Source organism: Merops nubicus, unplaced genomic scaffold, assembly GCF_000691845.1.
Source record: "Merops nubicus isolate BGI_N331 unplaced genomic scaffold, ASM69184v1 scaffold7695, whole genome shotgun sequence".
NCBI classification, from domain to species: Eukaryota; Metazoa; Chordata; class Aves; order Coraciiformes; family Meropidae; genus Merops; species Merops nubicus.
Genome location: NW_008610185.1, coordinates 12,960 through 27,615, shown reverse-complemented (window position 1 = coordinate 27,615; position 14,656 = coordinate 12,960). Strand labels below are relative to the sequence as shown.

Sequence of the window (14,656 nt, the reverse complement as noted above, 5' to 3'; positions counted from 1 at the left end):
TCCAGGTGGGTTTTGAAAAGTCTCCAGAGAAGGATACTCCACAGCTTCTCTGGGGAGCCTGTTCCAGTGTTCTGTCAACCTCAAAGTAAAGAGGTTTTACCTTATATTTAGAAGAAACTTCCTGTGTTCTAGTTTGTGCCCATTGTCCCTTGTTCTACCACTGGGCACCACTAAAAAGAGACTGACCCCATCTTCTTGACACTCACCCTTTAGTTATTTATAAACATTGATCAGATCCCCTCTCAGTCTTCCCTAGTCAATCACTTCCCTAGTCCTGCTGGTCACACTATTTCTCACATGAACCAGGATGCTGTTGGCCTTCTTGGCCACCTGGGCATGCTGCTGGCTCATATTCAGCCAGGATATGATACCTTCAGGACCTTTTCTGACAGGCATCTGTCCAGTCACTCTTCCCCAAGTCTGTAGCTGGGGAAGACCAACTTGTTGTGACCCAAGTACAGGACCTGGCTCTTGGCCTCGTTGAATCTCATACCATTGGCTTTGACCCATCGATCCAGCCTGTCCAGATCCCTCTTTGGAGCCTCCGTACCCTCAAGAAGGTCGACTCACCCACCTCACCTGGTGTCGTCTGCAAACTTACTGAGAGTGCCCTTGATCCCCTCATCCAGATCATTGAGATAGATAAAGACAGTTTAACAAGTAAATCAAATGCTGCACATTCAAGGAAAGGAAAACAAAAACTTCATTCACTACTTCCCATTGGCAGGTGGGTATTTAGCCATCTCCAGGACAGCAGGGCTCTATCATGCATCAGGGTTCCATGGGAAGACAAATGCCATGACTCCAAAAGTTTCCCCCCACTGCCTTCTTCCCCCAGCTTTGTATGCTGAGCACGATGTCATCTGGTATGGAGCATCCCTTTGGTGAGCTGGGTTCAGCTGTCCCAGCTGTGTCCCCTCTCCTCCTCTTGTGCATCCCCAGCTTTCTCACTGGTGGGGTGATGTTGGCAGCAGAAAAGGCTTGACTCTATGTAAGCACCGCTCGCCGGTAACAGCACAGTTATCAACATTGTTTTCAGCACAAATCCAGAACTCAACCCCATACTAGATACTACAAAGAAAATTGTCTATCCCAGCCAAAACCAGCACATTCTCCATCTCCTATTCCATAAAATTTATGTCATGCTCAGGTCCCACATTATCCAATACATCTTCCTGGACCACCCCCTCCCCCACTCCCCATTCTTTGATACAGTACACAGATACATTCCCTTAGTCTATGGACAACCTATGGAACCTATTCCAACAGCCTGTGGAATGTCTGTAAAATGTCCATAAATGTCCATACATAGTACATCCAATTAATTTAGTCCATGACTTTGATTTCTGATATGGTGGTCACTAGGACAGGAGAGGTGGTGTGTTGCTTGGAGTTATTTGAGACCAAAGCCAGCTCAGGTCAGCTTGCTGCTGCAGTTGTACTGCTTCTTGTAAAACTTGTTCTCCACTGGTTCGTGTGGTTCCTTCTATAGTAATTACTGTAATATGCAACTCAAATCCCAGGTTACAACAATATAAAAGTATTTTGATTACAATCTCTACCCCAGTCCCTTTGGACTAGACCATAGGGTTTAGCATTGCAATGAACTCTTCCCCTTGCCCCTGCTTTGGCTTGGGTGTACCCAGGTCTGGAAGCTAGCTTGGGCCTCTTCTTGCACCTGCTGGGCTGTGTTGGCAGGGAGAGCAGCCCATGCAGTTTGGAAAATGCTGTATTCAACTCTAATAAACAGTTTATGGGAAATACATACTCCTAATGAGCTTTTAGTCTTTTCCTAACTCCATTTATGTCTGACTGCTCTTTTCTCTTTCTTACTGCAAATTCAGAGGATGAAAAGATCCTTTGAAGAAAGTATTTTTGAAAAAATGAAAACAGATGACATTCTCCACTTGGCTTCATATTTCACAGTGACCAAACACTGTGGGCATGCTATGTAGCCTTTATTCAGAAAATCTGCCCTTGATTTGAGGTGTATTTTTTACTACAAAAAAGGTGCAGGATCAAGTCTATATTTCTGATACAACTAAAAAGGGCCAGAATTTGTTCTTGACATAAATGGTCCCTCAGAACATCATGGGTAAGGTTAAACTCCATGAAAAGCACAGTCTGACTGCTATTGCCTCTTGTCTTCTTTAACCACCAAGTGTTAAAAGAACATGTGCTCATTTACAGCTGAAGAAGTGCATTCAGTGTGGGTTCACAAAAAGTTTCAGCTATAAAGATCTCTATGAACATATATCAACCACTGTGGTCTCAATCATTAGAGGGCTGAATACGAAACAAGAATTAAAAACATACAATGATAATCTTTTGTTCAACCATAGATAAGGGACATAACTGAAGATCTTTCATGCCAAAAACAGGAGAAGACAACTAGGATGCGGAAGGCAAGTGAAGTTTACTGTGTCTCTTGTGTCTGCAGTTTCACTGTCTTTTCTGTTTGGACCATCCTTCGCAATTTCCCTGCTGACAGCGTGAGGCCCAAATGTAATGCTGTCAAAAGCAGGCATGACTGTATTGGCTACAGCGGGCTGATTATTCACATTACTGGTGAAGTTAGTTCTCTGCTGGATGTTCATGGTAAATTTCTCTCCCTTCCCGGCTGCAGAGGTCACACTTGAAAAAAATATGTCTCTTGTCCTGGGCTTTGGAGCACTCTTAACCCTCCTCAGACTGGTATTGTACCTTTAATTCACATTTATCTGTATTTTGCATGCAGTGGACTTATTGGGACAAGCTGTTCATTCCAGCATCTGGTAGTTTATTTATTATTGCGAGTGGATTATGTGCAGACACAAAAGGGAATGTGAAGTATGCAGTGGAGTGGGCAGGTTTAATCATATCTCACAGTATCTGTTTCATTTAGAATTGCATTTTAATCTTACAGCACAGAGATAATATCAATTTTAAACCTTTGTAATAATACATTTCATCAGATGTTTGCCAGTTTTTTCCTCTTGAAGAGCAGTGAACTCTTTGTGATTGCCAACATACAAGTTGTGTACATTTATTCAGTTGAACTTTTATTGTCTGTTGAAATCAAACTGGAGACCCGGTCACCAATTATCCATGCAAACCACTAGCTCAAAAGGGATCCAAAGTGCATGTGGGTTCTGTTAACTGAGCCTTCCCTTTGTTTGTCAGGAAGATGGTTATTTTCTGTGTTCTGCTTCAAGGTTGTTGACCCATAACATAAGCAGTGTTCGTATACTAGTATAGGGGTGGGAGAAACGTTTTGCTCTTCCCTTCATGAATATGCTCCAGAAATAATTTTTCCAAAAAGTTGCCTAAATCCTGGGCACAGGAGACAGAGCACATTTGGGGAATGGGAGGATGGCTGAGAAGCTGCTACCTTACTGTCTAAGATGAGTTGACTTTATTTTAACCAAAGAAGCCTTTGGAAAACCACCATTGAGCCTCTTGCAAAGGTAGGCTCTGATCCCCAGCAGGCTCTGTGGCAGGATGCTAAGCGTAACCCTGTTTTTAAGAGAAGCTGCAGAAAGGCCTTCAGCTTAGAATCAGGTTAGATTTCCAGGACTGTGTGCAATAACTAAAAATGTTTCTGTCCCATGCTGACCATCGAACAGTGCTCCATCCCTTCAGGACTTCAAGAGTGTTATGCCACTGTTAGAAGATAATGTTCAGTCATCCATCTGATAAAGTGGGTTGTTTGGCTTGCTCCTCAGTGACAGCATAAGAACTGTTTGTTCAGGAAGGCAGGCCAGCCTGAACTTGATTTCAAACAAACTGTCCCAGCATAAGCCATCTTCCTTTCTCCACCCTTTCATGGCTGCCTACTGCTCTGTCCTTTGCAGCATGAGGATTTCCAAAAAGTCTTGATGACTTTAAATTAGATTTTATTCTTGGTAGCTTTATTTCACAGAGAGCAAACTCTCCAGCTTCCGTGGGTGATCATGGCAATAGATTTAAAAGCTCATTTTGTTGGTGAGATCCCTGTCAGAAGCATTTTACAACTTTAAGCTATGTGGTTTGTCTGTTCCCTTTCCTTTGTTGTTTGTTTGCACAAAACTCAAAGTGTTCTCTAGAAAAGTAGCCTGTTGCCATAATCAATAACAATAGCTGTTTCCATACTTTATAGTATGTAGTCATATGGTCTAAATCATTGTCAGTCATTTCCTCTCCCATCACATCGTCCAAAAAACGTTGCCCAAACCAAGCTGAAGGGAAAAAAAAAAAGAAAGAAAAAAGAAAACAATGAAAACTTGCCACATTCTATTGTATCCATGTCATAAACTCATAAACTACTGAAAGTTAGGGTCAGTGCAAAGATAAGAATCAGACAGTTTATGCTAACTAATGCCTTTGTTATTGCTTTTTGAAACAAAGTTTATTTGGTGCATTTATTTCTTCTTTTGACAGCATGCGGACAATAAGTGGGTTTCTTCATCTAGTGAAATAATTGCTTTCCGCAAAGCGCTGCTGCATCCCCTGACAGCACATCAGTTTCAACGCTTCGTGTCGCTGAGAGGAGACCTACTAGAGAACGGAGTGCTCTTTTGGCAAGAAGTACAGAAGTATAAGGTATGGTGGTAAAATGAAGAAAGGGGAATAGCATTCAATTTGTAAGCAAGTGCATCCAAGGAGAATTTTAATGAGAATATCTCTAGGCATTTTCTTGTTCATAGTAATCCCTCTTTCACTGTTTAAACTTTTATCTGCAGTGAAAATCCCCACTTCTTAAGGATAGCTATTTTTAATGACTTGAATGTATTACCTCTGGATTTCTTTATGCTTCTTCACGTTGTAACATTCTTCTGAGTCTCTAAAAGGACACTATTAACTAGGTAATTCCCAGATGTGGATATACATCTGTTGAGCAGTACAAAATACGCAAGCATTAAAATGTTCATTCTGTCTTTATAGTTACATACTGTTAAATAATTAATTATTTAATATTGGTAATCCCTCAAAAATCAGAGAAAACTTTAAAATTCAATCAAAGGTACAGATGTAAAGGTACTATCTACCCAAAAAGCCTCTATGTACAATCCAGCCCCTAGCTCCCTTGCACTCTGTACAGTCCAGCTGAGCATGTAGCCGACGTGAAATGAGATGGGAGAGGTCAGCCGCATTGGTTGCCTGCCTCCCAAAGACATGCCCCTCTCTGAAACTGCTGCTGTGTGGGATGAAACACAGTGGGAAACCTCTGGAGCAAGCCTTTAAATCTTTAAATCACACTGCCTGGACTGAATGCAGTGGCATCACAGATCTTTCACTTGTTCCTCATTCCTCTTGCCTCTGTGACTCTTCTGATGCGAAAGCGCTGTCAGAGTGCAGAGCCCCACCTGGGCTCCTGAACACAGGGGCATAGTGTTAGCTAACGTGCTCAGAAAACGGGAGGGAAACCTAGCTAGCTGATGCTGCAATAGCATTTGGAGATCCTACTGCAGGTACGTGGGTGTATTTCCACTGTTTAGTTTTACATGTTTGAATCTGGTGTCTGCGTTAGAAGCTGAAGCTCCTCTGTTTCCAGAGGGCAATTCCTTCTCCTCCCAGAGGCTCTTTGGTCCCCAAGCAAGGAATCGTCAGTTGAAATGCTCTCTTGGGGTTCTGCTGTCCCTCTCTTTGTTACAGAGTTACTAGCTTAGACTAGACATTTGACATGAAGGCACCTGAAATTCCCCGGCATAAATCCTTCTCAAAATATTTGATGTTTTTTTCAGATTTTTGACCATTATTGCTACATTGTGGAGGACAAGGAAACTTTCTGTGAATTATAGTGCAGTTTAGACTGTTTTCTTTGTGGATCTGCTCTCTGAGGAAAGCTTTCATTGTTTTATGTCCCACCCCCTTGCCTTCACTTATGTTAATTTTATTTGTCTTATCAAGAAAAAGTACAATCTGACCATATTTCTACATGCATGCAATTTGTCATGGTTGGCAGTCGATGCTTTTTATAGAAGCAAAGGGTTGGAGCAGTAGGAGTGTTGTGGGTCAGATTGAACTGGAGGAATATTGCCAAAGTCGTGGGCAGCACTTTGCACAGTGCATACTTGCATTGTCCGAGTCTCATCATGCCATCGGATGAGACAGAACTCCCTTTAGGAGTCAGTGACTGCATTGCTCCTCATAACCCATTAGACTGGTGGCACATCTTGGGACAATTAAAAAACAAATTTGTTTTTTTTTAATATGAAGAAATATAACTGCAGATCAGTTCCATCTGTTCCTCTACACTCATGCCTCATTCCTCTTCGTATCATATGGCTTGTTTGTATTACCTCTTACTACAGCTCTCTGCCTTTTCTTTTCTGCTAGATGAGCAAAGGAAGCCATAATATATTCTTAGGATATACTGAATATGTTTTTGTATTGACTTACTTTCTTCATTGTAGCTATTGTAATTCTTTTTTTCCTTCACAAAACTAAAAAGTATTCATAATAAAACAAGCCATCTCTTTCACATACCATATTTCTGGTTAAAAGTCCTGTTTTTAGTTTCTTTGCAAAGTAAATATCCAGCCTTCTATTCCAAAATTAAACGCATATTTTTCATTTAGCGAGCTTTCTTCCTGAAAATTCTCTAGAGTGCTCATTGTGTCTCTGGTACATACATGTGATAATCTCCTAGTGTTATAGAAATTTCTTGATGTTTATGGATTAATGGAAAGTTTGTGGTTCAAAGCATTTGAAAGCTGTTTGAATTAGTTTTCCTTCCTGTCAAAATTCAGTAGTAGCATTGTCAGAGTGTGAAAACACAGTAATAACAGGTTTTGCAAGAGTAATAGGCTCACGTTAAAAAAAAAGTAGAAAACCCCCAATATTCCTTTGAGTTCTCATCCTTGTAATTCCAGGTTTGTTTTTTATTCTCTTCTGCACAGAGTTATTTCAAACATGAGTATTGGAAAATGAGAAAATCCTAATGAATGATGAAACCCAAAGATTTCAATGAATGGAAGATTGCACTGGTGGCTGAAATTGTCCTCTCTTGTGACAACATTCCTCATTATAATACCTTGTACCCTCTAAAGAATTCTCCTTTTTGAGTATTTAGAGCATTTCTTTGTGTTTTATTTTCCATGGCTGTGCTAGTCATAGCAGACTCATTGTGAAACTCAGTGCATTTCACACCTGTAGGTGTATTTCTCTTTTCATAAATGCCTCCTCTTTGTCAGTAATGTACTTAGACTGCATGCATGATTAAAACTATTCTTTTCCATCAGAACATGCAGACAGAGAATATCACCTAAAAGCAACGATTGCTATGTATCTGCATTTGCAAACCAGAAGTCCTACTCGTATCTTAACTATGCCTTTGACCATGCACATTTACTTTAAGCATTTTGTCCTACATACTGAAAGAATCTATTATATAATTACTTTTGTATGACTATTACTCTTTGATCACTGGGCCCCTGTAAAGGGTCTTGCGTCTCTCTCTCCATCTACTGAAAATGCTATTTTTCGTCTTTCAGGACTTGTGCCATTCTCATTGTGACGATGCCACAGTCCAGAAAAAGATCACAGCTATTATCGACCGCTTTATTAACTCTGCTGTACCCCCAGCTTTGCAGATTGACATCCCAACTGAACAAGCAAAGAAGATTTTGGAGCACAGGAAAGAACTAGGACCTTACATTTTTAGAGAGGCACAGGTAAGAATCTGGGAGAACCTCTGTAACAGGTCTGGCTAGAGTTTGTGTGCCTCATTTTAAGGGCAGTCTTTGTTACATATGTGACAATTTGGACTCCATACATAAGCCTGGGCACAAAGGAGAACACTATAGTGTTCAGCTTCAATGAAGACTCTATGGTGGACATGACAGAGGTTTCAGATATTTACTGCTCAATAAACTGGACAATCTCTGACAACTAGCTGATCCTGGAAAGGTGGTATCCAGGTCTGTGTTAGGAATTCTAGCAGTAGAAATGAGTTCTATGTTTTTAATTTCTTGTTCTTTACCACTTGGTTAATATCAGAGACGAAATTTATAGTTAGAAAGTTTGTAGTTTTCATAGTTTATGAAAAAAAATGCAGACGTGAGTATAGCACAAAGCTTAACTTACTGAACTCCTTTCCCTTCTTTATTACAGAAAGTCTGTATTAAATGGCTGTACACAATTTTCTCCCTAATCATTGTACTAATCATGCTGAATGGCAATTTGTGAACCTTTACTGCAGATTTACTATTTACTTATTCCTCATTACTGTCTTCTCTGTTTTATCTTCTAATCCAAAGAAAGCTTGTTCCTCTGCTTTTCATAGAAAATTGCCACCCATACCATTAAACACGAACTGCGAGTCCACAGAGTGCTTGGATCACAAAAGATGAACCATTTGTCTGAGAAAAGGGTTCATAGGGGTCCCAAGAGACACAGAATCCTCATTTCAGCCTGTGTAAAACCCAGTGAACTCCAGAAATGTGGCACAAAACCAAGGGAAGAACGTGGCCAAAAAGCTCTGACTGGAACATGACAGTGACTCACATGTCACTTTCAAGTCCATTGAGCCAGAAACAGTGAGGTGATGAGCATGCTCAGCTCCTTTGAAGCCAAGTTTCTCAGTGAGAATTAAACATCTAAATAAAATGAAAAATGTGAGCCTTAGTACGTGCAGCAACAGAATTCACTGAGCCCCTCTGTTTGCTTTTCTAAAATTGTTTTTCTTATTCTAGTTCAAAAAAGACCCTGTGAGAGATTATATCATTTAAAAATTATCCAAGATTTGCTCATAGATCTGTAATGTGGTTTAAGAGCCTTTCCAGAGGCAAAAAAGTATTTCCTTTCTCTTAAAGAGGGAAAAAAAGCCCTCTCCCTAATGAACTGAATATTTGAAATACTTGAGCAGAGCAGTGGTGCAAATATACTGGTGTATATTTTATCAAGAATACTTGTAAAAAATGATGGATGTTTTCATTAATGCAAACAATTGTTTAGGGAAATATAAAAAAAGAAAGTGCCTTTTAACTGTGTTTTAGGAAGATTTCTCACCAGTAATAAACACACTGATGAAAAGCATGTGCTGAGCAAAGCTGGGCTGAAATGTCAGGACACAGTACGTGGGAGGAACAAGGCTGTGTATTCAAAAAGGAATAGTTATTTCATTCTCATGGTAAACTACATTTTGTTTTACAGTAAACTCTGTTTTCTTAATATGGTCAAGATTAACTTTCTTTTCTTTCTCTGCAGATGACTATTTTTGCTCTTCTGTTTAAATTTTGGCCAAAGTTTTCTAAGTTCCGAAGCAATTTGGCTAGTGACAAAATTCTACTTGCCTTGGAGAGAAAAAAGAGAAAAAAGATGCAAAAGCAGAATGGCAATACAGCAGAGATAAAGCTCAATTCAGCAGAGATAAAGCTTCATTCAGCAGAGATAAAGCTCACAAAGTTTCAGGTGACAGCTGATGAACTACATAAAAACTCCTTCATGAGCAAGCATCCATGAATTCAACTATCCCTTTCTCAGCCTGACCCAAAGCTACCAAAATCTCTTTGTTAGAATTCAAGCTTTACATTCGACATGGTCCTCGGGCAATTAGTTCCCAGTCCTGCCAATGCATATGCATATGTTTAACTTGAAGCATACGAGTCAAGGAAATACTCCTTTCATTAAGCAGAGGGGAAAATGTATTTTGGCCATCTTTTGTGCCAAGAAAATAGTGAAAAAGAGAGCTAAATTTAAAAAAAAAAAAAAAAAATCTATGTACTGTCCATGTGTAAAATGGGTAACTGCAGACCTGTTTGCACTTTCAGCATGTACTGTCCTATTTTAGAATTTATGGTCCTGGGTCACTATTGAAAGCAAACCAAATCAGATTTCATAACTATTTTTCAGAAAGAGCATTTGAAAAGCCTGCACATTATTTTTAAAAATATATTTATGTGCTATTTACTTTGTAGACTCTTTGTCTTTTCTGACTATTTCTCAGCTTCGACAATTAAATTGTTAGACCGTTCACAATGAGTTTCCAGACAGTTTCAGTGCATTAACAGAACTGTGACCTCTGCAGCGGAATGCTTTCTTGTAAAATTGTTTTTCTTGGAATTTTATTATTAAAATATAATGGAATTTTTTTTTTTTTGTATTGATTATAGGCTTTGCGAAAGTTTATTTTTTACAAAATGTAATTGTTTGGCCAGCTTTGAGGAGAGAACATTCCTTTAAGGGCAGAGAAATTATTTGACTTGCAAACTATCATAAGTAGCTTTTAAGGACCTTGACATATTTTAAATGCCATGTACACATATGTTGAGATACTACTCATGATGAGAAACACATGCATAACTGGACACATAAAGGCATATATGCCCATAAGAACATGTACACATTGTTACCCTCTTTTAGGCACATGAAAACTGAGGACCAGTGAAATGTTAGTCAAGTCCATGCACCAATGTCAAGTGAAGTCTAAAATCCAAGAACTCATGCTCCCTCCTCCAAAGCACGTTGCCTCTATTCAGATCCGTCTGGCAAGGCCATTGGCAATACTTATAGTGCAAGAATGCAATATTTCAAAGTAATGCACTTTTCCATTTTCACAGACTTATTTTTTCCATCTGTTTGTTGCCTGTCTATAAGATTTCTGATTAAGACAAAGGAAGTAAAGAGCAAATCTTGGCCAGGAGGTCAAAAGCCCAGCTTTTATGGGGAACAAATGGGAAAGATGAATTACCATTCTAATCTGGGAAATAGAGTAAGAAATTTTATAAAGTGACAAGGCAGAGAATGCAGGTCAGTAAACAGTCTGCAGACTATTCTTCTCACAAAAAATGATCAGTAAACCAGTTACTTTTTAAAATCCCTTTAAAGAATAGGTGGAACAGAGAAGTTTTTGAAACCCTTTCCCCCTCTGTTATTGTTTAAAGAATCTGCCATTGCTTGTTCTCTTGCCTGAGATTCCTGTCCCCTCAGTGGCAACATAACTATTCAAATGATTCAGTGTCCCTGAAGGATACTGATAAGATTCATCCAACATAAGCGATAGCAGGTTCACTTGGCAGCTTGTAGAAGGTGATGATTTCTCGGCATTTAAAATAATGTTTATTTTCCTCTGCCCCACCAAGCTCATGTTGAGGGAGAGGAAAGCTCTGGAAAGGGTTAGGGATGACCTTTTTCAGTTGCCATTTGGGGCTTATGTCAAATGGAACAAACATGGGTGCTCCTGGGGGAGGAATTTTATTATCTCCCTTCTCATAAATTTGTCCCTGGAGTGCCCAGTCTCCCTGGGCTCATCTCACTTCCTGAACTGACTGGATAATCATTGGACTTTCATGTAGTATGATGGTAAAAAAATGGGCAGACAAGGAGGTTTTCACTGGACAATGATGCATCGTATTGTTTGGCTATGCCAATATTCTATGTGTTTTCCTAATTGTTATTTATGGGAAAAGTCCTACCAAATCTGAAAGGAAGACAGTTTGCAGGACTGTAGAGATTAGCAAACTTCACTTAGGACAAAGAAACGCTTTTAAAAAGCGGTATCTTATGCTATTTTTTATTATGCCCAATGTGATGAATTCTGAAACTGGGCCTTATAAAACATTACTGCACATGACACTATCTTGTTTCCAATGACAATTTTTGCTTCCTCGGACTTTGTTTTTTACTTTAGTTCAGTAACTATTATTTCCATCTAATTATGAGTTCTTATTATTGGCAGGGCAAAGAACTGGGGACAAAACTCACCACGGGACATGACATCATCACGTCAGGCAGTGCTTTGGTAGATGAGATTGGTGTGGAGAGAGGACGAGCTTCATTTTCAGATGGATATGAGTGGCAGGTAAATAATAAACATGTTGCTACAGATATAACTCAAGAGAGATAAAATGATCTTAGGAGAATGGAAAGGAGAAAACAAAACATTTTGGTTTTGAATAGTACTGCCACATGGTTCTACAATAACTGCTCATTCTTCTATAATTAACTTTGCTGTTATAAGTTCACCTACCTTACAGGTGATGTTTTTTTCTTGATTTATTAATTTTTTTAAGATTTAGGTTCTGAGTAGTATTAATATCTAACAACATATTAAGCCCTTTAGGTGTGTAGATTTAAAAATAATCTTTATTTTAAGACAATTTATGAAAAGGAAGTTCTATTCTAGAATAAGAAGCTTTTAATTACTTGTGAAATTCATATCCTGAAAGCCTTTGGTTTAAGCTTGAGCACTGCTCTGCTCATATGTAAAAAACTGAAGATGAACTCATTTAGGTAATCTATGTATTTGGTTAGAAAATCTGACAGAAAATAGTTCTTTAGAACTGATTCCAGAACAATGCTCACGATGCATCAAATCTGTATTGAAAATGTAAAGTCATTTTATTGGAGAAACAGGAAAATTAGATGTGTCACCTTGGGCATATCAAGGGATCATTCATAGCTGACTTGACGCTGCCATAATGTTAATGAGGAATCTGTGCAACCATATAATCACAGCTCTGTCATGTGGTGCAGGAGTAAATTGCACTTTGGTCACTGTTTATATTCCACAGAGCTCCTCCTGTGGCATTACACTAACAACGAGCAGAATATAGAAACTGGCAGTCTGAAATACCCTGATAATCTGAAACCACAGCACAAACTGCATAGTTAATCTCTCACTCTTATTCCTTAGATGGATCTTTTAATTTTGCACATATTTCTTTAAAAAAAAAAAAAAAAAAAGTGAGCTGAGTGAGCCGGTGTATCAATATCATATGCCTAAGCCCTCAAGAAGAGGCAGGTAATTGCAGAAAGAACAATATCTTTTACAGAGCTGTTTCCTCTCCAAGCCCCTTTCTGCTATAGGAAGATACTAGAAGTTCTTACTGACTCATGACGTGCCAAATTGCCCCGAAACTCCTCATGCTGTAAGGAGCAGAAAGGACAAGTAAAAGTACAGTTCCCATACTGATTTAGGACAGTGACCTAAAATTTACGTGGAACCCAAACAGTGGTTGTTGCAATGTAAAATGCAACATTGGTTCCTCAGAAAATGAAAAGGTGACATCTCCAGTCGATCTGCCTTTAGTGGTAGCAGCATTCTGCTGGAGTGAGTAGGCAGAAAGACCTGTGAGGCTAATGAGACCTTTGATGATTTGAGAAAGGACAGACTGTGAGGATTTGGCAGGGAGATAAAATCAAGCCCTCCACAGCACAGAAGACTGATATTTTGGGAAGGAAAAGGTCTGCTGTATTTACATTTTGAAGATGAAAGGAGAGAGAATAGGACTCAGACCAGAAATGGAGAATAAATGAACATAAACATCATAGCTATCAAACTTGCTTAAATTGGATTTCATGGTGTTTTGAGATTTGTTTATTTGCAGCAATACTATTTCTCCCGCTATTCCAGTATTGTCATGACTAAACTTCTCTTCTTAATAACTGTGATTATTCAGTAACAGGGATATAAAATACACAAGTGTTTCCTCTCACTGTTGAAATGGACAGGGGCTAGTGACATCATCAGGAGGCTCATATTTTTGAATGGTTCTTGCAGGCTTCCTGGTCCTATTCCAAATACATAGAAGCCTTGGAGCAGGAGAGAATACTCCTTAAAATGCAAGAAGATCTGGAGAGAAACTCACCATCGTTCCTTACAGGTTGTTAACCAAACTCCGTAGTTCAGAAGAACAAGCTCATCGCTTAGGTGGAATTCTCTCAGTGTAAGAACTTTGTTTGCTCTCCTTTGGAGCTGCATACATAAACTGCTGCCTCTCTTATGCTGTCTGCAGAGGAATTGTTCTCTGCACTGTGCTCGTGACTGGTGAGTTTTCTAAGAAAGGGAAAGTGAAAGTTGCATGATATCAGCATTGTCTTTACTACCCAGGTCCTGCTGCAGAGAGGATATGACCATTTCCTCATTCTGTACAGTGACATGGCAGTCCCATTGGTCCACACACGTATTCATCTCCCTGACTGCTTGTGCTGCATCAATTTACATACAACCAGAGAGAGGAAACTTTTTTTCTCGCAGTTTGCCAATGTTTTGGGGTGGCATAAGAGTATTTGTGTCAGCCGGGTGTATCCACTTAGGTCTTCCCCAAGGACCTCGTGATCTGTTTGTTCATTAAGTCACTCCACTGAGCAGTAGCGCTAGCAATAGCACTGTGTAACATTAAAACCATTCCGTTTACCATCGTTTTAATTTTCTTTCCGTATACAGGTGCTTCATCTGTGTCTTCCTTGAAGCCTGAAAACTCTGAAAAATCCACCATTTCTCCCCAGAGTAGTGTGATTTTGGAGAAACGTTCACATCTTCCCAAGAAACAGAAAGTGAGTACCAGTGTGCCAACAAGTGCGCTTTGAAATTTGGATTCTTGAAAGCTAATTTTCCTGTTATCAGTGCGGATGCTCACTAGTGGCAAGCTATCCATTCCATATCATGTTTAACTGAAGCTGTACAGCCTCAACATGAAGGCAAGATTATTTTTCATTTCAGCCATGGTTAGTGGACCTAATGCTGATTAGATGGAATTTTGTTTCAAAATGGTAGTGTCTGAAATGCAGTTATCTAAGCTTTTGAGTTAAAATATTTTAATAGGAGCATGAGATGACTGGAGGAAACACAGACCCCATGGAATTACTGGCAAGGGCCTGACACAGAACTAGTAATAGATCATCCCTGCTAAAGCAAATTAAACATCAGAATCAGAGAAAGAAGTGGGACAACAAAGAGATTTTTCTAAAGACA

General features: G+C 39.3%; 1 protein-coding gene across 1 annotated transcript in view; it reads left to right on the top strand.

Moving 5' to 3' along the window:
• RGS22 (regulator of G-protein signaling 22) overlaps positions 1-14,238 on the top strand; it is a gene marked incomplete at its 3' end in the record, with an annotated part of 61,410 nt that extends 47,172 nt beyond the window's left edge. Inside the window, exons 19-25 of the mRNA XM_008940821.1 lie at positions 2,343-2,405; positions 4,399-4,560; positions 7,455-7,634; positions 9,169-9,372; positions 11,639-11,761; positions 13,463-13,565; positions 14,129-14,238. Coding sequence (XP_008939069.1) covers positions 2,343-2,405; positions 4,399-4,560; positions 7,455-7,634; positions 9,169-9,372; positions 11,639-11,761; positions 13,463-13,565; positions 14,129-14,238 — 945 coding nt within the window. The remainder of the gene's footprint in view (positions 1-2,342; positions 2,406-4,398; positions 4,561-7,454; positions 7,635-9,168; positions 9,373-11,638; positions 11,762-13,462; positions 13,566-14,128) is intronic.
• Positions 14,239-14,656: the final 418 nt, after the last annotated feature.